At 40.7% G+C, this 27,879-nt stretch overlaps 2 protein-coding genes and 1 long non-coding RNA gene across 6 annotated transcripts in view; 2 read left to right on the top strand and 1 right to left on the bottom strand.

Annotated features, from left to right (window-relative positions):
• Me1 (malic enzyme 1) overlaps positions 1-16,969 on the top strand; it is a 161,425-nt gene extending 144,456 nt beyond the window's left edge. The window contains exons 10-14 of the mRNA XM_008827829.3: positions 117-222; positions 1,810-1,952; positions 3,975-4,148; positions 12,277-12,375; positions 15,347-16,969. Coding sequence (XP_008826051.1) covers positions 117-222; positions 1,810-1,952; positions 3,975-4,148; positions 12,277-12,375; positions 15,347-15,517 — 693 coding nt within the window. The 3' untranslated portion in view covers positions 15,518-16,969. The remainder of the gene's footprint in view (positions 1-116; positions 223-1,809; positions 1,953-3,974; positions 4,149-12,276; positions 12,376-15,346) is intronic.
• A 4,606-nt stretch (positions 16,970-21,575) lies between these two features.
• On the top strand, positions 21,576-24,276 carry LOC115069406. Its single transcript, XR_003848684.1, has 3 exons — positions 21,576-22,510; positions 22,798-22,908; positions 23,949-24,276. It is a non-coding gene; the product is annotated as an uncharacterized LOC115069406 (long non-coding RNA).
• Positions 24,277-25,228: 952 nt separating this feature from the next.
• Positions 25,229-27,879, bottom strand: part of Rwdd2a (RWD domain containing 2A) — a 3,075-nt gene continuing 424 nt past the window's right edge. The window contains exons 1-3 of one of the 4 annotated variants that reach the window (XM_029560980.1): positions 27,110-27,247; positions 26,118-26,386; positions 25,229-25,999 (exon numbers count right to left, since the gene is read on the bottom strand). In XM_029560980.1, the coding sequence (XP_029416840.1) occupies positions 25,322-25,975 (654 nt within the window). In that variant the 5' untranslated portion in view covers positions 25,976-25,999; positions 26,118-26,386; positions 27,110-27,247 and the 3' untranslated portion in view covers positions 25,229-25,321. Of the gene's footprint in view, positions 26,387-27,109; positions 27,337-27,879 lie in introns of those variants that run through there. The other 3 variants (XM_017796824.2, XM_017796823.2, XM_008827828.3) reach the window with 3 other exon arrangements.

Here is a 27,879-nt window from a genome sequence, read left to right as displayed (position 1 = left end):
TAGATGTCATACAAAGAATGCAAAAGTGTTAAGTGTAACTGCTAGTAATACATATATTTTGAAATGTCTTTGACCCACATGTTTGGAATGTTTTCATTTCTCATTTGTTTACTTAGAGACGTGCTGCTCTAACAGAAGAGAAGGAGGTATTTGCCCATGAACATGAAGAAATGAAGAACCTAGAAGCCATTGTTCAAAAACTAAAACCAACTGCCCTCATAGGTAAACTTTTTTTCCTCTCTCTTTTCCTTTATTTTGACCTGTTTGGTATTATTTAGCATTTTTGAAATTCTAAACTTTGCAATTCAGAAACAAACTTAATTCACTCTATCAGCAAGGCTCCCATTGGCACTTGGATTTGAATTCAGTTCTGACTTCTTAGTATTCCTAATCTGAGCTGAAGTGTGACCCTCTGTGTTGTGCCAGCCTGCTCACATCTGCCACATTAGGTCTCCAGCTTGATAGCTCCACATAGACAGCTTTTCTCAAATGGGCTGGAAACCTACCTTCTGGAACATTTAGCAATGCCTGGAGATGTTTGTTTTCAATCATTGTCATCATAAATGGGAAGGGATTACTGAGGTATAGAGTAAGGAAAAGCCAACTGACATCTTATGGGTAGAGGTCAGTGATGTTGATAAATCATCCTACAGTGCACAGGGCAACCCTGAAATAAGGAATTATCCTCACAACATGTCAGTCATGCTGAGACTCAGAAGCATTGAACTAGAACTTCCTAGAAGATAGGGATTGTGTCTCACATATCTTTTTATTTTTCCTATTTCATCTGGTACTTACACATTTTACGTGCATAGTCAGATACTTAATGTGCAGCCGGACATGGTGGTGCACACCTGCCTTCCCATCCCTGCACTTGGGAGGTAGAGACAGGAGGATCAGGATAGGAGCTCAAACTGAGCAACATGAGACCCTGCCTTATAAAAAGTTTTTAAAAGTTGCTTAATATGTTCATATGTGTTTAAAAATCTCAAAGGAAGTTATATAAATTTTATTTCTCATGTCTTGTGTGTATGTCTTGTCTGCTTTTTATCATAGTCTATTTCTAGAAGTTCTTTGGAATAGTTGATAATATTGAGATAATGACCATAATCACAATAAAAACAATTGCTTACTCCATGATAGGATCTTTGCTAAGTGTTTAGTGTTGTTTTATACAGTGTTTTCTTTCGGTAATCATTACTTTTCATTTCCATTTTGCTAGCTTTTTTATTCTACTTTCAGTGAGTGGTTATTTCAATTTTGTAACTGAACTAAATGATTATCTTAAATATTAATTTTGGCTTATAAAAACATAATTACTGATCTGGGCATGGTGCCACATACCTTTAATCCCAGCACTTGGGAAGCAGAGGCAGGACTGATCTCTGTGAGATTGAGGCTAGCCTGGTCTACATAGCAAATTCAAGGCCAGGTGGGGCTACAGGGAGAACCTGTCTCAAAAAAGCCTAAAAGATTATCACAATGTGTTGAGAATTAATTATAGAGAATGTGTTAGATACTGTTTAATTTCCTAATACAAATGCCTGTAATCAAAATTCCAAATGATTAGCCAACAACTCATTGAGTCAGATGTTACATCTATAATTTTTAAAGGTACTTGTTGATTTGTAATTCTAAAAATTATTGGCATTAATCAACACTGTTTAATACATTCTTTAGTATAAACATTCTATATTTTGTTTAGGGTCTGTTAGAAATAACCTGTAGTGGCTCACTGTTTTGGGGACCCGAGCCTCTTGGATGACATAACCAATGACAGTCCTAATCCCTGGTTTGCTTTCTTCCTAGGAGTTGCTGCAATTGGTGGTGCCTTCACAGAACAAATTCTCAAAGACATGGCTGCCTTCAATGAACGGCCCATTATTTTTGCTTTGAGTAATCCCACTAGCAAAGCAGAGTGTTCTGCAGAGCAGTGCTATAAAATGACCGAGGTGAGCAGCCACATTTCGATTAATTATAGGAAGCCTAGGTGTTTATCACATACCCCTAAAATCAGACTTATTCCATCAAGACTGAAAGATAAATGACCAGACCAAAGGAATAGCCACTTCCTTTTTCTCAGTGTCGAATCTCTCTTCTTCAGTAGAATAAATAAACTTTGTAAGGGTTTAGTGGTAATATTCTTTGAGTGATTTGGAAAGTAAGATTTAAATATAAAAATTAAATGAAAGGGGAAAAGCTTAGCTTTGGATGGTTATTAAAATATCTTTTAACTAGCTGTTCCAAATACTGAAGCATACAAAATGAAACCACAGTTTAGTTTTTGCTTTGCTAAATTTTGGGTTTGAATTTTGATGCCATGGGTGGAGATCTGGGCAGCTATGCTGATACCCAGCCAGGCTGGCTAGAAGTCCTTAGCTTTCCAATAGTTCTCTGTTTCAAAAATAGATTTAATTTTATACTGTGTTTGTACTAATATATATTTAGCTGATATGTTGGCAAGAGCCTTTTGTTCCATTCACATACTTGAAAATATCATTATAACAAAAATGAAGTTTAGTCATACCTATCCAAAACTTTAATTTTGTAAATAAATGTAAAATATAGCAGAGAGGGTAAACACAACACAAAATTGTGGCACTGTGCACAAATCAGAACTTGAAGGCTCTACTTTTTAAATACTGTGTTTTTAATGCTTACTACTAGAATTAATGATTTTTCTATTTTACAAGGAGCCACTCCATTGTTTCTTTCTCTTATTTGGGATAGCATCAATGTTCTCAGTAATTTTAATTTTTTATCTCATCTATAGATGGAGTTCCCCTCACATTCTTCACTAGCTTTAAATCCTTAAGAGTGAAAACACCTTTTAAGCAGCAACAAAATTTTAGTGCAGTACTTTGCATATAGAAGACACATAATCAAGTGTATAATTAATTACATTGTCTTAGTGTATCTCAGCAGTCCTCAGCAGTTTAGAGGCTCCTGTAATACACATACATAAAGTGAGTTAAATTTATATAGTTGTATTTTAAAAATTGAAGTTTCAGAAATAAATGAGCTCAGTCTTTCTTATGATCATTCCTAATACTTTATATTATAAAACACTGAAAGTTATCTTGAGCTGAAAATTAAGTACTAACCTAAAACCTATTTGTGATACTGTAGGAACTTGTTTTTTTCTTTTAGTCATCAGAAGTCTGCAATTAAAAGCCTATGTGGAGGGGCTAAGAGATGGCTCAGTGGTTAAGAACATTTGCTGTTCTTCCAGAGGACCTGGTTTCAGTTCCTAGCACCCACATGGTGGCTAATAACCTTCCATAACTCCAGTTCCAGGGGGTCTGACACCCTCTTCTGACTTCTGTGGCCATTGCAGGACATGGATGCACTTACATACATGCAATACTTAAAATGGCTCCATTCTGTATATAAATGTAGTTTAATAATATTAATTGAAAATTTAAAAAGAGTCCACTTATGAATGCACCAGAAAAAAATTAGTGAGACTATTAACGTTAGAATAAAAAGTTGGAATAAAATAAGCTGCAGAGATGGCTTAGATGTTATGAGCACTGGCTGCTCTTACCCAGGTTTGATTCCCAGCACCTACATGGTGCCTAATAACTTTGTAACTCCAGTTCCAGGGGATCCGACACCCTCTTCTGACCTGCACAGGCATTGCATGATATGGGTGCACTTACATACATGCAGGGAATACACTCATACACATAAAATAAAATAAAAAGCAAAATATAGTTTTTAAAAAAAGACTGTGTAGAAATGGTTGATGGGTCTATGGTTGGAGTACTGCAGAGAACAAAGTGATAGTCTATGTTCTGCCCACTTCTGGGATCAAAGAGTTAGAACAGAGAACAGTAACAATCACCCATTTCAGACCTTTTGCCACACAAAAGCTCACCTAGACTCACTAGGGAGTTAAGTACTGAGCTGTCATTATTTTGGCTATGGGGTAGTTCTGTTGTAACACATTATGGTGTGTATCTGTATTGCAGGGACGGGCAATTTTTGCCAGTGGCAGTCCTTTTGATCCAGTTACTCTTTCAAATGGACGGACCCTCTTTCCTGGCCAAGGCAATAATTCCTATGTGTTCCCTGGAGTTGCTCTTGGGGTGGTGGCTTGTGGACTGAGGCACATCACTGAGAAGGTCTTCCTCATGACTGCCGAGGTACTGTGAACTACTAGAGCTTGCCATGGTTGCATTTTCTCAGTTAGGAGTGAGTAGCTGATACATATTGAATCACTACTAAGAGAGTAGCTCAGTATCTTTTAGGTTTGATTTCATGAAAGGAGAGCTTTTTTATGTCTTCATATACTGATAAAATTTTATGATATTAGTGAGACAACTATTCTTTCCAAATGATGACAGTTTTGAAGTCTGACATAGTATAGTAGAAATGTCTATCATTAATCTTTCAGTGTAGAAAATAGAAGATATAGCTGGGGGTGGTGGTGCACGCCTTTAATCCCAGTACTTGGAAGGTAGAGGCAGGCAAATCTCTGTAAGTTTGAGGCCAGCCTGGTCTACACAGCAAATTCCAGGCCAGCTGAGGCTACAGGGAGATCCTGTCTCAAGGAGGAGGAGGAGGAGGAGGGGGAGGGGGAGGAGGAGGGGAGGAGGCTGGTTATGTAGTTCTGTTGTAGGAGGGGGGAGGGGGAGGAAAGAAGAAGAGGAGGAGGAGGAGGAGGAAGAAGAAGAGGAGGAAGAGGAAGGGGAGGGGGAGGAGGAGGAGGAGGAGGAAATAGAAGCCACACTATTATTTAAGAAGAAATGAAATTAAAATAGGGCATTAAGTGGGTGAGGTTCCATATAGGAGTCCTATCCTACACTCTATAGTCTCTTATTCTCCAAAACTCGGTCAGTTGAGGCCTTCTCTGTGTAATGCACTCTGATGTACATAGAAGCCTCACTGGTGAGAGTTGAGTGGTGCATTAGCCCTCTCTCTACCCCTTATTCCACTGTGTTCCATGAGCCTTTGTTGTAGGAATGTGACTGCAGATGTGTCACCTAGTACTGGGCCTCTCCTAGGTGTGTGTTATTTATGCCTGACCAGATGTGCAACTCTGGGACTCCTATATGGAACCTCATCCACCCACAGCTCAGGGACCATTGCAGAAGAGGAAGCAGAAAGATTGTAAGAGCCAGGGCTGGTTCATGAACAGATGAGGTGGAGCCTTCCAGGCCATTGTAGACTTGCTCATGTGAGCCTGTAGCAGTGGTAGCATCCAATGCAGGACCCATGTCAGCTCAATTAAACAAGGGCCCAAAGGGGAGGTGAGAAATAGGTGTTGGGTCAGCACTAGATCGAGAACTATTTGAGACTGGTTATTGCTGGGTGAGGGAGAGTATGACTTACATACGACCACTGGATGGGCTGACTAGACTCCAGTGGATGCATTTACACTGAAGGACATATGGGTACAAACACCTGAATGACTAGGACTAAGCATGTATGGCAGAGTGCACAGGGTTTGGTGGGGGAATAGGGGGAGGCATGGATTGGGGAGGGGGTTTGGATTTGAGTGGGAAATGTATGAAATTGTAAAAGCTGAATTAAAAAAAGAAAAATAGGTCACTAAAGGAGACAATAAGATACTCAGCAGATAAAGGTGCTTGCTGCCAATCCTGATGACCTCAATTCAATCCCTTGGCCCCATAAGGAGATAACCGACTGCCACAAATTGTCCTCTGACCTCCATATGTATGCCAAATAAATATATAAAAATGTAATGACACACAAATTCATGAAGAGTTCCATATTTTTTTAAAAAAATGTAATAAAATGATATTTTAGATAGATCATTGAAGTACAGGAAAATTAGGTTCCAGACTGGAGTATCAGGAAAGGCCCTCAGGACATTACATAACATACTGGGGAATCTTGTACAGTCAAGAACTGTTTTTACCCAACTGGCAAACTTACAAGTGAGCCATGGTTTCATAGATACTGGCAGAAGTCATGAAGTTCTTAGCTCAGAGATAAAGGACTTATTATTTATTCATGGTACAAAAGAGCCTATGAGCTTAATGTTGTTGTCAGCTCCCTCTGTGCTCTGAGTCACAGCTATATGATAAGAGTAGTTGGGCATATATTTGTAGTCATGAAGTTCTCAAATCAGAATGTGTATCCTGTTGATAACCATGTTTCAGATCGGAACAGGATATAATTCATAAGAAACTTGTGAATTTCTTCTCTTAAAAATTAATCCTCTGTATAACATTATAGCTGAACTGAACCAAATAAAGCCTGATTAATTTAAATTGAAGCATTTATCCTATAAATATATTGTTCTTTACATTGTGAAGAGGAATTTCCAAGAACATACACAGATTCCAGAGTCTCTGGTGTGAGCTAAGAGCACAGCAGTGCTTAGTGCCAGGCTCCCTCTGTAAGGAACAGCTCCCCAAAACTATAGTGTTCTTCAGGCATTTTCCTTGCTGTGCGACAGCTGATGTCTCATGTTTTTTTTTGTTTTGTTTTGTTTTGTTTTTTTAACTCAAAAATCTTGTTAAATGTAAGCAGATATCTAATTACCAGGAGCATTTTAAAGTTAGTTTTACATTTACATTAAGAGAAACATAACCATTTTCTTTTAGGATAAACATATCAGAAAAATAAGTTTAATGCTCCTTAGTCATTGCTTTTTTCGATAAGTAACTCTAGCACCCTCTAGTGACAGATGTTATGTAAATATTTTTTATTTCTCATCTCACTAAGAGTAATGATCACTACCAAAAAACTCTGAAGAAAATAAAAAGTAAGCCAAGCATGGTGGCTAATGTCTGTACTCCTGGCACTCAGGAGGACAGGACAGTAAGAGTGTGAGTTCCAGACCATTCTGAGCTACATAGAAAGGACAGGACAGTAAGAGTGTGAGTTCCAGACCATTCTGAGCTACATAGAAAGGACAGGACAGTAAGAGTGTGAGTTCCAGACCATTCTGAGCTACATAGAAAGGACAGGACAGTAAGAGTGTGAGTTCCAGACCTTTCTGAGCTACATAGAAAGGACAGGACAGTAAGAGTGTGAGTTCCAGACCATTCTGAGCTACATAGAAAGTTCCAGGTCAGCTTATGCTGTGCAATCAAACCCTGTTTCAAAAACCCCACCACCAAAGGGAAAGCGTCGGTGTTGTGCACAGCAGTGCTCTCCTCACAGCTAGTTTTCTCTCTGCTGCATCTTTCAGCCTTCACACCGGTGCTCCCTCATGTTCAGTACATTCCTTCTTCCCTCAGACCCCAGTCATCCCCTACTTGCTCTGTTTTTTTATATCTCTAAGACCTTGTAGGAGGTGGAGTCAGGGGGTACACGTGATGCCATGGCACACATGTGGAGGTCAGAGAACAGCTTTTGGAGCCCGTTGCTGCCTCCTGCCTTTTTTTTTTTTTTTTTTGAGGCAGGTTCTCTCTTGTCTCTGCTGCTGTGAGCTTCAGGAGAGTCTCTGTCTCCACCTTCCAACCTGCTGCAGGAGAGCTGTGATTATAGGTGCCTGCCTCTTCGTTTGGCATTCTATGTGGGTTCTAGGGATCTGAATTCAGGTTGTCAGGCATGCACAGCAAGTGCTTTTACTACCAAGTCATCTCCCCAGCCTAAGACCTTTATTTAAATAGCATTTTTTGTCCCCACTCTTTCTGACCTTTTCATATGCTTTCAAAGACTTTGATTTCTTTCCATTCTCTTCAGTCTGAAGTCACCAAATCTGGTTATTTCTATTCTCATATTTTATCAAAACTCCCAGAAATGCCTGGAACTCACTATGTAGACCAGGCTGGCCTTGAACTCACAGAGATCCACCTGCCTCTGTCTCTGGAGTGCTGGGATTAAAGGCATATGCCACCACACCCAGCTAACATTTACATTTCTAATAGTGATGTCCTGTGTCACTATTTGCTGCCCATCTAAGCAGTCACCAAAACTTACAAGCTTAACATTCTTTTTTGAGACAAGGTCTCATGTAGCCCAATCTGGCCTCAAATTCACTATGAAGCTGAGGCTGGCTTTGAACTCCTGATCCTCTTGCCTTTACCTCCCATGTGCTAGAATTACAAATGTGTGCACCACACCCAACATGAAGCCTGGCATCTTTATTTTTTTCCCTAATCCCCCAGCCTATAAACCTACTATGTATGAATATAGCTGTGCAAGTCTTTATTTCTTACTTTCCTAGAAAGCCATGGTTATCCATCTCTCCTGGCTAAGTTTGTCCTAATAGATGCTGCTTAATTCTAACCTCATCCTTGAGTTTTACATGCCAAGTCTGGTTCATTTTTATATTCTCTTTTGCCAAGCCTGTAGTGTGTGTGTGTGTGTGTGTGTGTGTGTGTGTATGTGTGTGTATGCACATAGAGAGACCAGAGGTGAACTTAGAATGTTTTGCTCAATTGCTTTCTATCTCATTTTTTGAGAAAGGGCCTTTCACTAAACCTGGAGCTTTCTTTCTGATTTGGTGATTTGGCTAGGCTGGCTGACCCAGGAATCTATCTACCTGCCTCTAGGCCTCCTCAGCTCTGGGATTATAAGTGGTTGCTGCACAGCACTTACCCCCCATGATGGAGAAGGAACTTAGGTTATCATGCTTGTACAGCAAGCACTTTATCAACTGAGCCATCTCCCCAGTCCAAGGCTGTTCTTATTAAACATTGGCATTTAGTTTTATTCTTGTTTCGTGTTCTTGGGAGATTCAGATTTTTAAAAAGATCACTGCCTCTGTAACTAAATAGATTACTTTCATTAAAGACATCCTTCCAGGTACTTCTTCAGATCTCTAGTAACAACAAGCACCATACTAACACAAAACAGAAGCAGGAAATTTTTGTTGAGTTGAATTAAGTAGTGCTAGCCACACAGTTTAGCAAGAAGAGTAAGCACAATACTGTGGATACTTGGCCAGAGGGCCCAAAGAAGAAGGAAGTCCTTGTCTAGAGGATATGTTATAGTTAGCCAATGTAGCAGTTAAGAGATCTGGGTGAATTGTTTTGACAACCTTAGATTTAATCATTTTTACAGTTATATTTAAAAAATGCTAGTTTGATCTCATAGAAAACCAAAAATCTCATGAACTAGCACCAATCTGAAAGATTATTTCTGGATTTTTACATTTATTGTGTGTGTGTGTATGTGTGTGTGTGTGTGTGTGTGTGAGAGAGAGAGAGAGAGAGAGAGAGAGAGAGAGAGAGAGAGAGAGAAAGAAAGAGAGAGAGATGTGTGGTATATGTGTATAGTATATATGTGTATGTATAGTATGTGTGTGTAATATATGAGTGTGTGTGTGGTGTGGTGTGGTATGGTGTGGTGTGTGTGTGTGTGTGTGTGTCCTGTCCCTGTCTTTGAGCTCTAGGATTACAGACATGTGCCACTGTACCTGGCTTCTTCATAGGTGCCTGGGATCTGAGCTCAGGTGCCCATGGCTGTGCAGCAAGCATTCTACCAGCAGAACCATCTTTACAGCCTGTTCCTGGGGTTTTTTCATTATGAAGAGATTTTTAGCTTTTTTAGCATTGGGAGTAGTCTTTTGGACTCCTCATGATGAGGAACAGTGCAACTCAAGTTACTCAGTATCTCTGGCTTATGTAATCTGTAGCAAAACTTCACTGTTTCACGAAGAACAAAAGAGGTTCGTTGGTAGAGTTTGTACTAACATACATTTGACTGGTATTTGGACAAGAGCCTTTTGTTCTCTTCAAAGACTTGAAATATCATTAGAACAGAGGGCGAGTTATTGCTACCTAAGGCTTATTTTGGAAGTAAATGTAAATGGTGAGAGTAGACACAACACAAAGTTGTGTCACTGTGTATAAGTCAGAACGTGAAGGTTCTACTTTTTATATAATGTGTCAGATGTTCACTAGAATTAATGACTTTTTTTTGAGACAGGGTCTTACTAGCCCAGACTGGCTTGGAACTGGCTAGTTCCCAGCTGGCCTCCAATTCAGAGATCCTCCTTCTTCTGCCTCCCAGGTGCAAGGATTACAAGTGGCACTATGCCATTGTCTCTTCTCACTTGGGAGAGATCAGTGTTCTCAGTAGTTTTGATTTTTATCTCATCTGAAGATTGGGAATTTTCCTGACATTCCTCACTGGTCATTAAGTCCTTAAGTGAAAAAAAGCACACAACCCCTGAGCTCTCCCTGCTCTGGGCAGAGGTGGCTGTCACTGGGGTAACAGGGTTGGTTCTGCTCCTGCTTGGTTCTGTGGGAAATAGCAGGCCCATTTGGGTGGTAGGACTGTTAATGTTTGTGTTGTCTAAAGTTTGAGTCCCTGATCACCAGCTTTGGGGCAAAGAAAAACTTCTATTTAAAACCATGTTACAAAGGCAAGAAATGAATGGAGTGAAGAGTTTATTCTCTAAGCATAGATTATAATTTTTATGTAATAAAGTCACACTGATCAAACAGTAGTTATGTTGTTTGCCTCTCCCTGTGCTGTCTCTTCCTAGATGTCACTGCTTAGAAGTTCTCAGTCATCCACAATGCCAAGCTTCTTGTTTGGCGCTGACAATATTCCATTCTTTATTTCTCTTCAGGGGTTCACCACTCCTTGGGTAGGATGTTGACCATCAGAGTTCAGTTCATGTATCTGAGGTCTCCCAGTGTTCTGTCTGGAGTCCCTTGCCTGTGTCTGACTCCTAGTTACTTCTAGTCCTACAGTCAAAGCCTGCCTCATGCCTGGTTTTCTGTTAGCCCTCAACTCTGGCTTGCTTAGCACTCATATTTGTACTGTAGCCTAGGCCACTTGCTTTCAGTATTCTTGTTTCTTTCTATACAACCTTACTGAACTAGAAATCTTAGCTGGTTCATAAACTTATGTTAGTACAATGTCTGCTCATGTTCTTACTGCTTTTCTGATGGCATCAAAACAGATCCTTTTTAAATATTTTATTTATTATTTTATGTATATGAGTGTATTGCCTGCATATAAGTAAGTGCACCCAGGTTGTGCAAAGTCCACGGGGATCAGAAAAGGTCACTGAATTCTCCTGGAATTGAAGTTACAGACGGTTGTTAGCTGCCATGTGGGTGCTAGGAATCAAACCCAGTTCCTCTGGAAGAGCAGCCAGTGCTCTTAACTGCTGAACCATCCCTCCAGCCCAAAACAAATAATTGCATGATTTTAAAAATATCTAAAGCCAAGTGTATTGGCACCCACACCTTTAATCCCATTGGAGGCAAGTGGATCTCTGTGATTTTTGAGGCCAGTCTGATCTACATCAATAGTACCAGGCCAACCATGGCTACATAATGAGGTCCTGTCTCAATCAATCAATAAATCCGTTTAAAATAAATAAATACGGGTCTGGAGAGATGGTTCAGCAATTAAGAACACTGGTTGTTCTTGCAGAAGACCCGGATTCGAATCCCAGCGCCCACATGGCAGCTAACAACTGTCCGTAACTCCAGTCCCAGGGGATCTGACAGCCTCTTCTGACCTCCATGGGCATTGCACAAGATGGGTGCACTTACCTACATGCAGGCAATACACTCATACACATAAAATAAAAATAAATAAATTTAAAAATAAATAAACACAATTTAAAAAGTATTTAAGATACTGACAAATAGAGCTGAGAATGTCTCAGTGGTAGTAGAGTGCCTAGTGTGCACAAAGCTGTGGATTCAATCCCAGCACTGAAAAAAATTGTGAAAAATGAATGCTTGACTGCTCAAAATGTTGCAAGTGAAGGTTTCCTACCTCCTTTCTGAATCTCTCTTAAGGACCCAGCTATATGTGTATTAAAACCCATCCTGAGTAGCAACTTAGTCCAAGTCTTTGAGCAGCTCTCTGTCTGTAACTAGGGAATGGTTTAGGGACAGCAAATGCTGAGGCGAGGGAAGAAAGTCTGTAAAATTGAAATTCTACTAAGAGTGTGAGTGAACAGGCTTCCTCAGCCTCATGTTCTACCCCCTGTGTGAGAATACTAAGCAGTGAGTAACGGCACTGACTGCCCCACTCTGCTTTCAGGGTCCTGTTCCATTACTTCTTCAGTTTCCTTGTGTTTCCCCTGCACAGGCCCCAGTGCATCCGTTAGAAAATATTCAGTATTTCATGGTTCAGTGTAAAGGACTGAGTAAAAGGAAATGTGGATTCTCTTCTTATCTCTTTCTCTTGAGGTGTGATCCCAACAATCACAATGGCTCAGCTTCTCCATTGATAGGCAGACATGATGTTCCACAGTCACTTTCATGTAATTAGTGTATGTACATGGCCACTCTCTTGATTATCTGTATAACCACTGCATTGGATCATGTTAGTATGTTAGTATAAACTAAACATTTTTATTCTTTTTCCTTTTTTAAGGTCATATCTCAGGAAGTGTCGGATAAACACCTAGAGGAGGGCCGGCTTTATCCTCCTTTGAATACCATTAGAGATGTCTCACTGAAAATTGCAGTAAAGGTAAAGTCATATAGGTCTCATTTTTGTTCTTCCTTCGCTTGCTAAATATGCATCTTTAATATTAAAAAATCTGCTTCTTGAAATGTCCATTATCTCAGACTCAAAGAAATGAGACATGGCAATGTGGGTGTGCTTAGGGACCTGCATTTTATCCTTAGAGAAGAATAGAAGAATGGGAGGAGTTGTGATTTCTGTCCATTTTTCTCCTATGATTTAAAGATTTCACTCCTTTCAGGCACACTTCTCCCATTTCACCTTATTTCAGTTAGTTTTTTCCAAAGAATAACTAGAGTGACGTTTAGACCTGGACCTCCTGGAACATTCATATCTGGGATTTAGAGCATCTTAAAAGTCTGAGGACAGAGGTGATAGTGCTCCTCTTAGGCAGGTCCTGAGTCTTGTAGACAAAAGAATTCAATCTCTGAATCAGAATGAAACTCAAGGGTAACTTTATTGGGGTTTGAAAGAAAACATAACAGGGCAGGAAAGCTGGAGACCTCAGTGGCTCCAGGAGGAGGGAACTGGATAAGAGCAAGAAAGGAAATCGCACTTTCTGAGTTAGAGGTCAAGAAAGTAGGCTGGCTTAGCAGTGGAGGTCTGAGAGTGGCTGAATGTAGGGGAGAGGACTTCAGAGAGAGAGGCAGTGAGAATGTCGTTGTCTGGGGAGAGAAGGAAAAGAAAAAGTTATACTTTCCAAGGGGTCCATCTTTAATGACCTCCAAGCCTGCTAATGTCTCATTAGCTGCCTAAGAGTAGGAAAAACAATGAGGTCAAAGAATTCAAAAGCAGTTGGAGTGACAGATGAGCAGATAGGAGGACTTGGCCAAGAACCGAAGCACAGAAATATTCCGTGGTGCAGTGAGTGTGACTGGCTTTTGACAGTGCAGATGTATTTGTTTGCTATAGCTGCCATAACCAAGTGCCACTGAATGGCTTCAATGGCATTTCTGGAGACTGGAGCCCAGGGCCAAGATGTCAGGAAGTTTGGCTTCTTCTCAGATCTGTCTTCTGGCTGCCTTCTTGCTGTGCTGTCATGTCTTTTCCCTGTATACTGTCATGCATGGCGCCTCAGCTGTCCAAATTTCTTTTCTTTAAAGAAGACCAGTGAAATAGAGTTGGGCCATACTGAAAATATGTATTTTAACTTCTTAAATACTAGTAGTTAGGACACCAACATGTAAGTTTGGAGGAAACAAAATTCAGCCCTTAACGGTCTCTTGGCACTTTATATTTGCGCAGTGTAGGATGCTATTAGCATTTGGAGCCTACAGCCACCAGGGGCAGCACCTGCACAGCTTCAGCAGTCAAAACCTGCCTGATTTGAATGTCAGTAATTTTAAACTATTTGCAAGTTTACTTTTTAGTTTTTTCCCCTCAATATATATTTTGCTGAAATTTTGTATAATACTTCTTAATCATATTTAGACCCCCCTCCCCTACCTGTAACCCCTCATAGCCCCCCCACCCCTGAATTTCATGCATTCAGTTATATATGTTAGGAGCTATCAACTCAAGTTTGTGTCCCCAGATGTCCCTTGGTGTGAGTTCATCCACTAAAGCCTGGTCATCCTATCTAGAGTCACTCCCTTAAAGATCATTGTCCCTCACCCAGCAGTGATCAGCTGCCACATGGGTCTTGTTCATGTTGTCACCATTGCAGTAAGTTCACATGAGCAAGTTCCCAGAAACCTGGAAAACTTTTTCCTTATGATCCTCTACCACCTCTGGCTCTTACAATCTTCCACAATGATCCTTGAGCCCTGGGTGGGTAAGGTTTAATATAGGAGTCCTTTCCAGAGACACATACTCTGCTATCTCTTTTTCTCTACATTCTGGCCAGTTGTGACTTTAAACAGTACTTTTTAATACTCATAGGTCATTATTTATCTTGTTAGTTGAAGGTAGAGTCTTCAAAATCAGTTCTCCTTCAAAAAACTTCAGATAGCAATCTGCATGGCTATCTTATGAAAGAACATGCTCATATTGTACACTGACATGTAGTTGCTAGTTTGTAATTAGTTTGAATTATTTATGTGCTGAACATATCACCTTAAATTCAATCTGATAATTTAAATGAAAAGGAAATTAGTACATGATTAGAAGAGAAAGTGAGAAAGCAGGCAGGAAAGGGATTAAAGATGGAGATACTCTGTGTAGGGTGATGGGGAAATGATTTCCAGACAGAAACTGGAAATCAGAATGAAGAGCCAGTTTCAAGAAGAAATATCTAAGCAGACTGCAAGTTGAGGTACCTGTGGCTTATTTAGATATATGATTCTGAAAAGTACATGGAAATGACCAGAACATAAAGAGCATCTATCTGGTACTGTGGTGACCGTGGAGCCAGAGGCATGGTTGGGGGCTGCCAAGAAAGCAAGTATGGAAAGGAAAGGAAACTGAGGATAGAAGGTTGCTTATTATTGTGTCCAGAAGTCAGAAGAAAGCTTAGCATTCACATTTAGGTATTTAGTTCAAGTTAATTAGCAGTCAGGCCACGTCAAGACTGTTAATACTATCTTCTCTGAGAAACATGAATACGATCACTAGTAAATTACTACTGTTCAGACTTTCCTAGGTTATTGGTATCATGTCCCCTCTTCCTCTGCATAATTTATTATTATATTTTCCACTCCCCCCTCCTCCTCCTTTTTTTGTCTTTTTGAGACAGGGTCTCTCTGAAGCCCCAGATGGCCTAGAACTCGCTATGTAGACCAGGCTGACTTCAATCTCACAGAGATCTACCTGCCTCTGCCTCTGCTTCTGAGGTGCTGAGATTAAAGGCCTATACTGCTACAGCTGGCTTTTGCATTTTCATTTTTATCTTGTTTGTTTATATGTGCTTTTACTGTAGTCAGTACAATTTTCTTGTAAACGAAGATATAAATTAATTTTGAAATGGCTAAGAACTTGACTTGTCATCAACACCACCTTTTCATGATTAAAATAATGAATATTCTTTTCTTATGTCTAGATTGTGACTGATGCATACAGAGAAAATACAGCCAGTTTTTATCCTGAACCACAAAACAAAGAGGCATTTGTCTGCTCCCAGATGTATAGCACTAGTTATGACCAGATTCTACCTGATTGTTATTCTTGGCCTGAAGAAGTCCAGAAAATACAGACCAAAGTGGACCAGTAACATAACAGCTGGAATTTTTAACTTTATTAATATGATCTTGAAGTGTTTTATAATTTTTAAAGATTGGAATCTTTTATGATGATTCATGTGCTTAGAATAATGTAATTTTAGCTTAACAATTAAAAACTTCATGGAAATATATTAATATAAATTAGGATAAATCTAACACTATATAATTTTGCTTCATTTACTGTCTGGCTATTGATGGTTTCTATCTTAATTATTCTCTTTAAAAGCTATTGTACCTGCTACTGAGAAACTCATTATTTGTACATAGGGAACTAATGGGAAGACCAACATTAGGAATGAATTAATGTAGATAAGTTGATCACAATTTTTCTGATCATTTATTAAAATCTTTTAAAAAGTAGAGACAGACATGAACTTAGGCATATGTGAACTTTTGCTAAACAGAAGCACTTCTTGTTGCTTAGAGAAGCAGCTCAGGATTTTTATTCTAGACCTGGATTAGGATTTGTTCTTCCTGTGCAACTGAATTCTTAACATTTCTAAAAAAGCTCATCACTGCTGTTTACAATACCTTGTACAGCCTTAGATTTTAATATTCTTTTGTCATTGTTATTTCCCATAGAGTAAAGCTCTTGCTACCTTGGTCTTGAGTTCCTAATTCTTCCCTAAAAGTTCTTTCCCTCCCTTTGACCAAATGCCCTGGCCTCAGCTCCTATACTGTGGCCCTGCTGAGAGGTTGGCTCCTTCTGATAGTGTGGCCTGGGCCTGTAAACAGGGCTAAAAGAAGAGTCAAGATCCTTGAGAAGGGGCTGCCTGAGGAGCCAGTCTCAGAGCTAAGGGTGCCAGGTGTCAGGAGCAAGACCAGGGTCCCCAGACAAGCTTTCATCTGAGAGCTACTTGCCTCAGTGCTGATTAGCTCAGGAGTCTGAGAGCTCATTGCAGGAGAATAAGCTTACTTGCTTCTGAGTGTGAAGAAAGCTCCATCTGCAAAATCTACATCTCCAGTATCAGAAACTGTCTTTCCATCAGATACTAAAATATTTTAATTACCAAGACCATCTTATGAGAAAGACTAACCACTTTCCCAGGTTGTAGTAATTTATGTTATAAATTAATGATGGAATTAATAGAAACAATTGTAAATTCTTAAGCTCAGGTGTGAGAATATTTGCTTTGTATTTGGAGACTCTTCTGTTTTTGAAGAAATGCTTTCAAGAATGTAAGGTGTTTAAGTTAACTATGCTCTAAACTGATCTTACTGCAGGTTGAAGATTACACAGTCTTCAACTGCTAAAAGAATTGAAGACTTTCTAATGGTAATTTTTGGTTAAGGGTTTCCTCAGTGTAGTTATTTGGAAAAGATTCAGAATTCCTATTTCTTGTCTGTTTCCATGTTGTCAAATAGTTCTAATTAAATGTATTCACCTATGAAAAAGATTTATTAAAGCATAGAAATAAATGAATAAAATTATTAAATAATTATTTTTCTCAAGACATTGCTACATTCAAAAATGATAATGCTGGGTCTTGGGAGATCACAGAACAAGGTATTATGAATCTTTAAAGAACATTTAAAAAAATTATGTGTATGTATGTGCATGTGTGTTTGTGTACATGAGTGCCGTGCCCATGGAGGCCAGAAAAGGGCATTGGATCCCATGGAGCTGGAGTCATGGGCAGTTGTAAGCCACCTGATGTGGATGTAGGGAACCAAACTTGGGTCCTTTGGAAGAGCAGGGAGGGCTATTAACATTGAGCCATATCTCTAGCCCCAAGGTATCATGAATTTAAATTTTAAAAATATACTAACAACTGCTTATTCCAGTAGGCACTTCATTTAATATGTGTGTGATCACATATGCTAGATACTGTGACAAGTGACCTCTTTCTGTTCTTTGAGAACGATGGTAACACAAACATTACACGGTTATTCCCTAAGCACCAAGTACTCTACTGCATTATCTCATTCATGATATCCTTAATGAGGCTGATATTTCAAGTCACTTGTCAAGTCCACAGAGCTTGTTAAATAAAGGAGGCAGGATCTACGTCCATGCTTGCCTCTCCTCATATTTTCCTCTCACTAGGCTATACTAGGCTAGCACAATACTGTCTCAAGTGTAGTTTTAAACTTTCTAGTAGCTTCATGAAAAAGTAGAATTCATGTTAATGATATATTTTATTAAACCAATATACCTAAGATAGTATTTCAAAATATAATTAATATAAAATTATTGCAGTTTTATTTGGTTGATACCAAATCTTTAAAAATCAGTACATACTTTCACATGTATGTTTCAGTTCAGTTCAGACTGGCCTCTAACTCACAATTCTACTGCCTTGGCCTCCCAAGTGCTGGGGTTACAGCAGTGCACCACCACACCCAGCTACTTGTTTCTTTCCTTTTTTTCTTGAGACAATCTCTGTTATGTCCCAATCTGGCTTCAAATTCATGATCCTTAGCCTCCCAAGTGCTGGGATCGCCAGTGTGTACCACGACACTCTGCTTCAGATCTCACTCTTCATTGGAATGCCTTAATACAAAATTATTTTACCCCAGAAATAATCCATAAATTCAAATTCAAAACAATCCTATATAGGTCAGGTTTATGCTAACTGCTGCTATAACCACAGAATAACTAAGGCTCACAGTATAAAAACACACTGCTAGCTTATGTCATTAATGTACTTAGCACAAGGACATTCATTTCATAATGCCACATTTTTATCTTGTGGACACCCCAAGGTCACCCAAAGGTCCAAAAAGCATGGAGGAGTACTGCAGTGTTTCTTTCTATATCCTGATGGCTGTTGCTCAGCCATATAGCCCCAGTGCAAGAGAAGCATGCTACTTTTCCTTTGGCGCCCAGACTGTAGGAAGAAACTAATTCGATGAACATGTAGCATTAACTCTGCCAAAAATCCAATTTTTGTTTGAAGTTTCTAAGGAAGTGAATAAATATATTCTAATATATAGGGAAAAACAGAAGGCCACTCTAGAAATACACACAAGATAAACTTTGCTTTTATAAGAAGCTCAGGAACCAGTTGTGTGTGTGTGGAAGAATGAATATTTTTTTAATGGGTAATGACTTTCCCATATGTGACTTGAAAATCCTGTATCTGTTTGTCCTCTGTGTAAACATATATTTCAGGTAAACAAGTTTAATAAGATTTGATATACACATTTTTTTCACCTTTCAAGTTAATGAAATAAAAAATTGGTGCAGCCTAGCCCTGATTCAGCTTAAATTAATTAATTTTCTCAATCTCTCCCTCTAACTCTATGAGAAATGTCATGGTGTTCTTGTTTGGGGTGAGGGGGAGCACTCCAATGTACTAGTTTTCTTTCTGTTGCTGTGATAAAACACTGACCAAAAGCAACTTGTTGAGGAAAGGGTTTCTTTGGCTTACAGATCATAGTTTGTCATTGAGGGAAGCAGAGCAGTAACTCCTAAGAGGCAGGAGTCCAGGTGAAGACCATAGAGGAATGCAGCTTACTGGCTTGCTCCCTTTAGCTTGCTCAGCTCCTTTTCTTATACAGGTCAGGCCCACCCACCATCGGTGGGCGGGCCCTCCTGCATCAATCAACAATGAAGAGAATTCTCCACAGACATGGCCACTGGCACGTCTGATGGAGGAAATTCCTCAGTTGACGTTTCCTCTTCCCTAGTGTCTATTTTGTGCCGAAACGAAAAAAACTAACCAGCACATGCAGCCTCTAGAGTTCTTTAAAAAAACAATTAAAAAGAAAATGTTATATAAGAAAAGCATAAAAATGTGACCCCCTTATCAGGAGGAAAAAAAAAAATCACTAGAAGTAGATTGATAGGCCTGGTTTGCATTTTCACAAAGAGTTTTGAAAAAAACTATTATAATAATGCAATTGCAATTCAAGAGAAAGAAAAAAATGAATTTTATCATAACAATGGAGTATAAAGGATTACAAATACATTCTAGAGCTGAAAAATAAAATATTTGCAACTAAGAATTTAGTTTGGAAGTTTTAACAGCAGCTTACAGAAGAATCAATAACCTCAAAGGCTGGTCATTAGAAATTAACCAAATGGAGGCTGGGGATAAAACTCAGTGTGCTTGTTTAGCATGTACAGTGCCATGGGTTCCGTCCCCAGTCAGCACCAAAAACCCCAAAAGACAGTGGCTTAATGTCAGTTATCAGTACAAACTGGCCCAGTACAGTGAGAATAGTTTGGTCCATGTGAGGTTTGGCGATAGGTAGGTAGGCAGGGCCCCTTCACCTGAATCGATGTTTGAAAAATAAACAACCAGGCAGCATAGCTACTCACTGAGAAAAATGGATGCCATAGGAGTTTTTATCAGCTGAACACCAGCCCAGCAGAGGACCAAATATGTGGGAATGCCACATAGGCTCTGCTTGATTTGGATAACTACAGTAGCGATGCCTGACTGGGGCTAGCACAGAGTGTCAAACAAGATGCCATACACAGGCATGAAAGTTCCCTGTGTTGATCAGTTTTAACCACAGTGACAAAAGATCTAAGCAAATTAATTTAAAGGAGGAAGTATGTTGGCTCACAGTTTTAGAGGATTCAGTCCATGGTCAGCCAACTGGTTCTATTACTATGAATCTGCGGTGAAACAAACACTGTGACTGTAGAGGCGGGTGACAGGAGGCTGCTCATTTCATGGGCACCAGGAAGCACACAGAGGAACCATTTGAGGACAAGATACAGCCTCAAGAGGCATGTTCCAGTAATCTCAGCATGTGTGTTAAAGCTAGCCTGGGCCACACAGTGAAACCTTATCCAAGAAACACATCAAAAAGGCCCATTCCCAGGTAGCCACTTGCTCCTTAATAGCCCAATCAATATTGTATTAGTTATTTTTCTGTTGCTGTAATAAAACACCATGGCCAAAAGCAATTGAAGGAAGAGTTTATTTTGGCTTATGGTCCAGAGGACTGGAGTCCATAATGGGGGCAAAGGTTTGCAGCAAGAGCAGAAAGCTTTCTGGGAGAGAGGGAGAGGATGGAGAGAAAGGAGGAAAGAGAGAAGAGAGAAAAGAGGGAGAGGGAAGGCTTTAAACACCCAAAGTCACCCCCCCATCCCCCCGCCCCCATGATCGTACTTCCTCCTACAAGGATCAGCCTCCTAAAGTTTCCATAACTTTCCCAAATATTGCCACCAACAGGGGATCAAATGTTCAGATACATGAGCCTGTGGAAGACATTTCTAATTTAAACCACTACAAATATGAACTCCTCAATGGATCAGTCCCCTGGGGACATTTAGCACCCTCATGATCCAGTTACCACTCAACAGTGCCACCAGTCTGCAACCAAGTCTTTGACAAGTGAACATTTTGGGTGGAGGAGGTATGGACTGGGGGGATGTGGAACCACAGGGCACTTGCTATCTGAAGAATTGCAACCCCTAAGATGACCCCAGTAGCACTATCACAAATTCTTTTTCTCAGGCTTTCAATTCACTAGGATAATGCACCACAGAAAGACAATGACTAGGTCTAGGAACAGCTCTGAATTTAAGTTGTGGGGGCTCTGACACCACTGTGGGCTGTTGGACAAAGTGTATACATATTAATGTACCTACCCTGTGGTTATTTTTCCAGTGAAATTACTTTTAAAATTATTTTTTAAAGTGAAAGAATTGTGCTTATCATGAAACAGTTGAAGTCTTTATGTTCTATGGAATAGCCTCACACTAGATTCCTGATCCATAAATAAGAGGTACCAAGCATTCTAGCTCATTTCCTATTGCTCTGATGAACACCATAACCAAAACCACCTTTGGGGAGGAAAGGGTTTATTTAGCTTATACTTCCAGGTCAAGTCCATCACTGAGGAAGTCAGGGCAGGACAGGAACTCATGCAGGAACTGAAGCAGAAACTGTAGCAAACGCTGCTTACTGGCTTGCTCTCTGGCTCATGTTCAGCTAGTTTTCTTATTACAGCCCAAGCCTACCAGCCTAGGCACGGTCCTGCCTACAGTGGACCAGGCCCTTCCACTTCAGTCATCAGTCGTCTCTCACATATGTAGCCCCAGGTCAGTCCGATGTTGGAAATCCCCTGAGGCTCCTTCTTCCCATGTGACTCTAGGTTGTGTGAAATTGGCAATAAAAACTAACCAGCACACCCAGAGATCTGAACTAGAGCCCAGCCCTTAAAAGAATCAGGGATGTGATTCTTAGCCTGTCTGCATTCAGCATGATCACTGGTATATGCAAGAGGCAGATGGATCTCTCAGAAGGACAGAGCATGTTCATGAACCTTGAGGTGGTGATTCTAACCAAGCCACTGTCAGATCAGCTCTCTTGTAGCAAATCAGTTGGTAGCTATTGACTTAGCCAATGCCTCCCTCCCTGCTTGTGTCAGTAAGTGGAGAGGACCTGAAGCAGTTTGCCTTGCTTCAGGAAACAAAGCACACCATCTTTCCAGAGTCATATTAACTCTGACTCTTTGAACATCATTCTGACACCAGGCCTTGACCACTTCACCATTGCACAGGGCAACAGCGCTCCCACGCATTGACAATGAGCTGCTGACAGGACCTAGAATACCTAAATCATTAGATTCTCCTGATGTCTGGTAATATACAGCCTGCCAGAGTGGGGAAATAGATCCTAGGAAAACACAGAAAAGCCTGTCACCTCAGGCAGATTTGTAGAAGTCCATAATCTGATGCATACTGGATATCTAGGATAAACTGTGCCCTTTGTTCCTTTTACTAAGGAGGCCCCCTCAGTGTTTAGTGGACTTTTTTCGTAAGACAGAATCTGGCTATGTATCCCAGACTGCCTTGAAACGCTTGTGTAGCCAAGGCTGGCCTCACATTTGAATTGTTTTGTGTCTGTCTTCCAGGTGCTGGGATTATAGGCCTGCGCCACCGTGCTTGGCTATATAATGGACTTGAGAAAAATTTGTGGACATTGCTTAAGCCCATTTATGGATAAATCCAAGTGCCTCTACCTTTGATCGGACTTAGAAAAAGTGAGGTTTTTCCAAGCCATGTACACTCCAGTGAAGTAAGTTCTACCATGTGTACTTTATGAAGACGAGATAATGGGTTCAGAGTTTCTGTGACAAATCAGGATTCTGTATAAAACCTGGGTTTTGGGCAAAAGTATGGCCTCCTCCAGGTAGAGGTATTTTTTAGTCTCAATAGTAGGTTACTTGCAGGAAAAGCAAATGAAAGAATTGTCCTGGTCAAAAGTGTTCTGTGAAGACCTTGCATGGTCACCCTTAAAGCCTTTTGACTTCTAAGAGGGAAAGACAGCATATTAAGTAGTTCCATGAATACTTGATTTCACAGGTAACATGCTTGACTTAGGACAGCAATACTGTCAAGGTCCTTGGTTATGGTCCTTCAGCTCAGATGGCCTACCTGCAGCTCTCAAGTCTGAAGACATAGCACACCAATAAGGTATGAGATGCAAAAATACACTTGAGAAAATGCTTGATTTAACTCACTTCAGAGAGACCTCAATTTTTATGAGGCATTCTTCCCAAATAACCATTGAAAGATTTTAATTTATAGAGTATCAGGATTCCTAAGCTGTAAGCAGTAGCAACTGATTCTAGCTTCCTAAAGAAAAGGGAAGAGATGCTCAGGGACTCAGGGGTGCTGAGAAGCTGGGCACCTAGATGGCCAGAAATGGTCTTGGCAACAAGCTGCCCAGAGGCAGCTGATTCCAGTCACCTCCTCTGAACCATACAGAGAAGGAGTTGGTTCCTAAAGGCCAAATGCATGCACATAGGGAGAAAGGTTGTGTTCCTGTTAAGCTGGGCAAACAAAAGCAGCAGTCTACTGCTCACAATGCTGTTTTGAATGAGATCCTATATATACATTATAACATAAAAACCTAAACCTTTCCCCTAGCAAAGGTTTATCGGTAACACCCCTAAAAGTCCTACTCAATTTTAATACTGGGCATATAAATGCAGATTCTGAAAAATTATCAGAACTCCAGACGGTCAAAGTCCCTGGCTAGCCTGGAACTCATGCAGACTAGGCTGGAACAACTGTGATGAAACAGCACTGATACTATATTGTCATAAGAAGTGCACATGGAAGAGTGGGCACTGTTTATTTCTTTATTTAGGTTTTTTTGGAGACAGGCTCTGCCTGTAGCCCTGGCTGTGCTAGAACTCATGTAAACCAGGATGGCCTCAAACTCAAAGATCTGCCTGCCTCTGCCTCCCAAGTGCTGAGATTAAAGGTGTGCATCACTATACCTAGTCCTATTTTTTGCTATTATAGGAAAAAAAATCTCTATGAGGCAAGTGTATAGCATGTGGTCTTATTTAAAAGGAAAAAAAACTTAATGGAGTTATATACGACCTAACAATTGTGACTGCTTTAATAGTTTAAGGAGATGTGAAATGATTCCTATATTGTTTTCAGTCTATGGACAGAGGAATGTCTGGTAACGTAGTTCACATTTCTTCCTCTTGTATGTGTAGGTAAGGTATGAGGCTGCAACTTGAGTCCTACTGGCATGCAAAGGGAATGGGGGAAATGAAGGTCTTGCTAGACAGGCCAACAACCAGAGCCTTCACTGAAGACTGACTTGTACTGAGAGGACTCATGCCGAGCTACATAATGAACCCAGTTCCACAGCCTCATGGGCACAGGGGAATTGGATTGGGCTGCCATCTGCTGGTCCATGGTATACTCCTTCTAATCCAAGGATATGACTATATCCTAGAGGGATGTAGGTGCGTATTGCTTCATCAGAAAGCTCTGCAAGTTTCTCAGCACATACAATGGCATCTAATGACTCTGTGTATCAATAAATCCCACCACATAGTTTAGCATCCTAAAGAGACCAAGTCATCAGCCTGAGACCCAGAGGAAAGGAATTCTCTGCAGGAAAGGTCTGTAGTAGGGACCAGGAAGAGGGGAAGCTGCTCATGGCATGCCGTAGCACATGGGAGATACCCTACAATTCTTGGGCTAGGCAGAAAGCAATTAAATGACTGGCAAAAGTTACTTAAGTGTTTTTACAATCATTAAATGCTCATTTTGAAAAGGCTGTTTGAACTTTAGACTTTCAAAGGGGATGACAGGGACTTATCACTAAAATAGTTTGATCCCCCCACCAAGGTGACAGTATAGCCCTCCACAGTGGTCCTCAGCCCTCTTTTGCTCTGTGTAAGAACATACTGGCACATGGCAAAGGTTGGAAAAAAAATAGGGAATATTTTGTAGGTAAAGAACTGTGGGGTAGAACAAAACTGTATTTCTTTGTGGGTAAGACTAAACAAAGAATACCGTTACCATTATCAGTAGTGTCTTTAACAAACTGATAAGTCCATGGAAGAATAGCTAACAGTGTTATCTTCCTGATTCCTCTTGAGACTTCATTACGGTGATTTCTCAGCCATTGCTGTTAGAGTTTAGTTTTACTCCAAATGGGGCTTTCAATTTAAAGAAATTAGTAAACATGTGCTCTTTATTCTCACTAAATCTATGATTTAGAACTCATCTCCAGTGATGAGTTGGTGTGCCACCTGTGTTTTTATGAATCTGTAACTACAGCCTGATGTTTGACATTAACTATGGGAATCTGGACTTCTTGAGCAAAGAGTTTCTCTGGTTAAATAAATAGATTTAATCAATTTACAATGAAATGGTATTCAGCATGACTTTACACAGCAACAGTTGCACTGACAGGAAGTTCAAAGGCCTATTTGTTTCATTACCAGTTGAAAAATTGTGGAGTTAGGTCTCTCACCAAGGATTCTTCTATACAGCCACTGGCCTTTTTATTTTGATCTTATTAACATAAATACAGACTTCGTGCAATTACAGGCACAAGCATCTTAACAGATTCCTAGGACTCTGAACTTTTGCTTTCAATGCCAAATAGTATCTGAAAAACATGTTCACGTTTGTGTTTTTTGAGAAACTCTAGGAACTGGCCCAGATTCATGTGATAATCATTCCTTAACCCGTAGTCACCATGGGCCTCCAGGAGCAATTCTTCAAAAGAATGGAAAAGGCGCAGGTCCTTGCCATCTCCTTCTGTCTCCACGCTCTCAGCGTGCTTACAGGAAATATGCTTCCAACTGGGGTACCGGATTGTATGCCAGAACTCCTCACAGTGGTCCTTGAAGCCCTCCACACAGATGATACCAGGCTTTCCAGTCATGCAAAATCCAGTTACATCTAACCTTTTCCCTACTTCCAAAATCTTTTTCCTTAGGTCCTGTTGATATATATGGTGGCTGTAGATCCACATTCGGAGGAATGTATTCTTGACTGGCTTTGCTTGCGTGGATGGCTCACACACCAGCTTTCTGTTCAGGAAGTAGGATGCACTATTGTCCTGCAGCCACTGGATTGCTGCACAGACGCAGAGCTCACCTGGATCAAAAGTCCCTATATAAGAAGTAAGACCTTGGTTGAGGAGCAGCTGCTGTTGTCTGTCAAGCTCAGAGGACCGTGCAAACAGCTGTAATGCTACGTAGGGGTAGCTGTGAGGCATGGTTACTTGTAAATCAATTGTCACCTTCAAATGAAAATCACATAGATTTAAATATCACAAAATCACACAAGCTGGTTTATTATGGCAACTGTATGATTATGATAGGCGAAGCTATTGCTACCATTAAGTGCCAGCTACTGACCAGGGTGTGCTTTCATTTTTTCGAACAGTCACTGGCCATCCACATGTGTCAGGTGTCCAGTACTGGGAAAAGTTAAGTCAAAAACAATTTCTGCCCTTTATGAAGTCAAGGGCCTAGTAAAGGAGACATACATTAAACAACCACACATAGCAAGAATTCAATTTCAAGAAGTATTACCATGGAAAAGTTTGGGGTTCCGCTGAAGTGTGTCAGTACTGGGACAGAATCCAGTCCAGGGAAGCAGCAAGCCTGCTCTCGGGGAATGACAACTGAAGGAAGAGTAGGCGAGAGCTAAATCAGTAGCTCCCAAAGCCCACTTCACATGCTACCTATGCTATGCTATGTTAATGTTTCGAGGGATAAATGGACCAAAAGATGGAGGTAAACTCACTTTTAACATTAACATTTTAGATCTGTACTATCCACATCAGTGTTATCAAAATAAACCAACTAAAGAAAAACTGCTGGAAATCCACTCACTTTTCTTTCTTTCTTTCTTTTTTTTTTTTTTTTTTTTTTTTTTTTTTTGGTCTTTTTGAGACAGAGTCTCCCTGTAACCCCAGCTGGCCTGGAACTCACAGAGATCTACCTGCCTCAGCCTCCCAAGTGCTGGGATCAATGGTGTGTGCCACCACTCCAGGCTTCATTCACTTCTTAAAAGCCTGTTTGTTATAGGTAGTATGTAGACTTGAGAAAATCATGATATATGTCAAAGGCAGTCTCACTACAACAGCTGGGTTATAAGAAACTGGAAAGGTGAACAGAATAAAAAAATACTGCAAGACAGTTTCACTGAAAACACTAGGCATATTTGTTAAAAAGTTGTGCATATTTATATAAAATTCAGGATATTACGGGACAGAACTTATGGCGCGTCCAAACAAAGGAATATGCATCTAGAATTCTGTTTCCTAGACCGGAAGCTTCTATGGTCAGGGTTTAATTTAAAAAGTGGGCACCTAGTAACACTGAAAACAAATGCAAGCACCCACCTTGGGCTCCTCAATCTGGAGCGAAATCACAAATTCGATGTTGGGTGGGAGCGCCTCCCTAGTGCCTTCCAGGTATCTCTTGATGTTAGTCAGGGCATTTACATCTTCGAGTTTTACTTCTCCTTGGTTAGGAAACATAGAAAACACCATTTCCATCTCCAGAAGCTGAAGCTGAAGGCTTTCTTTCAACGAAGCTGACATGTCTCCAAATCAACCTGCTTGGAAACCTACAAAGGCCCAGAAACAACAGGGTTTGTCTATGTCAGCTGGTGTTCGGCGAAATTTCCAGGTCTCTTTACGAGAAAAGTTCCACGCGAGTTCTTTACACAGAGCTAGAGGCACAACCTGGACACTTAAACCGTTTAGGTTTATCTCCTGAATCCCCAAACAAGGTCTTAAAACGGTTCATTAAAACCCAGATTGCAGGTCCTTTTCTCCACACTGGCCTGCATTTCAACAGGTGTTCAGAGGTAACCCCAGCAGGCGGCTGCAGACTCCTGGACTCCCAGCCAGCCTTAATTCTGGGAAACGCAGGGTGTGAAGGCGGAACGGAGCTGGACTGCGGGCGAGGGATACCCGCAGTGCTCAGAGGAGGAGTCTAGGGCCCCCGACTCCGGGTCGTCCCCACTGCCAGCCGCCACCCCCGCTCTGCACACGCGGGGTGAGAGCCTTCCCGCCCTTCCCGGAACCGCAGTCTCGCGGCCTCGGCCCGCAGCCCAGGCTGGGGGAGGGGTCTTGGCTACTAAATGAAACTACGCCTGGAGACAGCG

Source organism: Nannospalax galili, unplaced genomic scaffold (assembly GCF_000622305.1).
Source record: "Nannospalax galili isolate Female #2095 unplaced genomic scaffold, S.galili_v1.0 scaffold2893, whole genome shotgun sequence".
In the NCBI taxonomy this organism is placed as follows: domain Eukaryota; kingdom Metazoa; phylum Chordata; class Mammalia; order Rodentia; family Spalacidae; genus Nannospalax; species Nannospalax galili.
The sequence above is the reverse complement of the archived record's forward strand: the minus strand, read 5'-3'. Positions and strand labels throughout refer to the sequence as shown.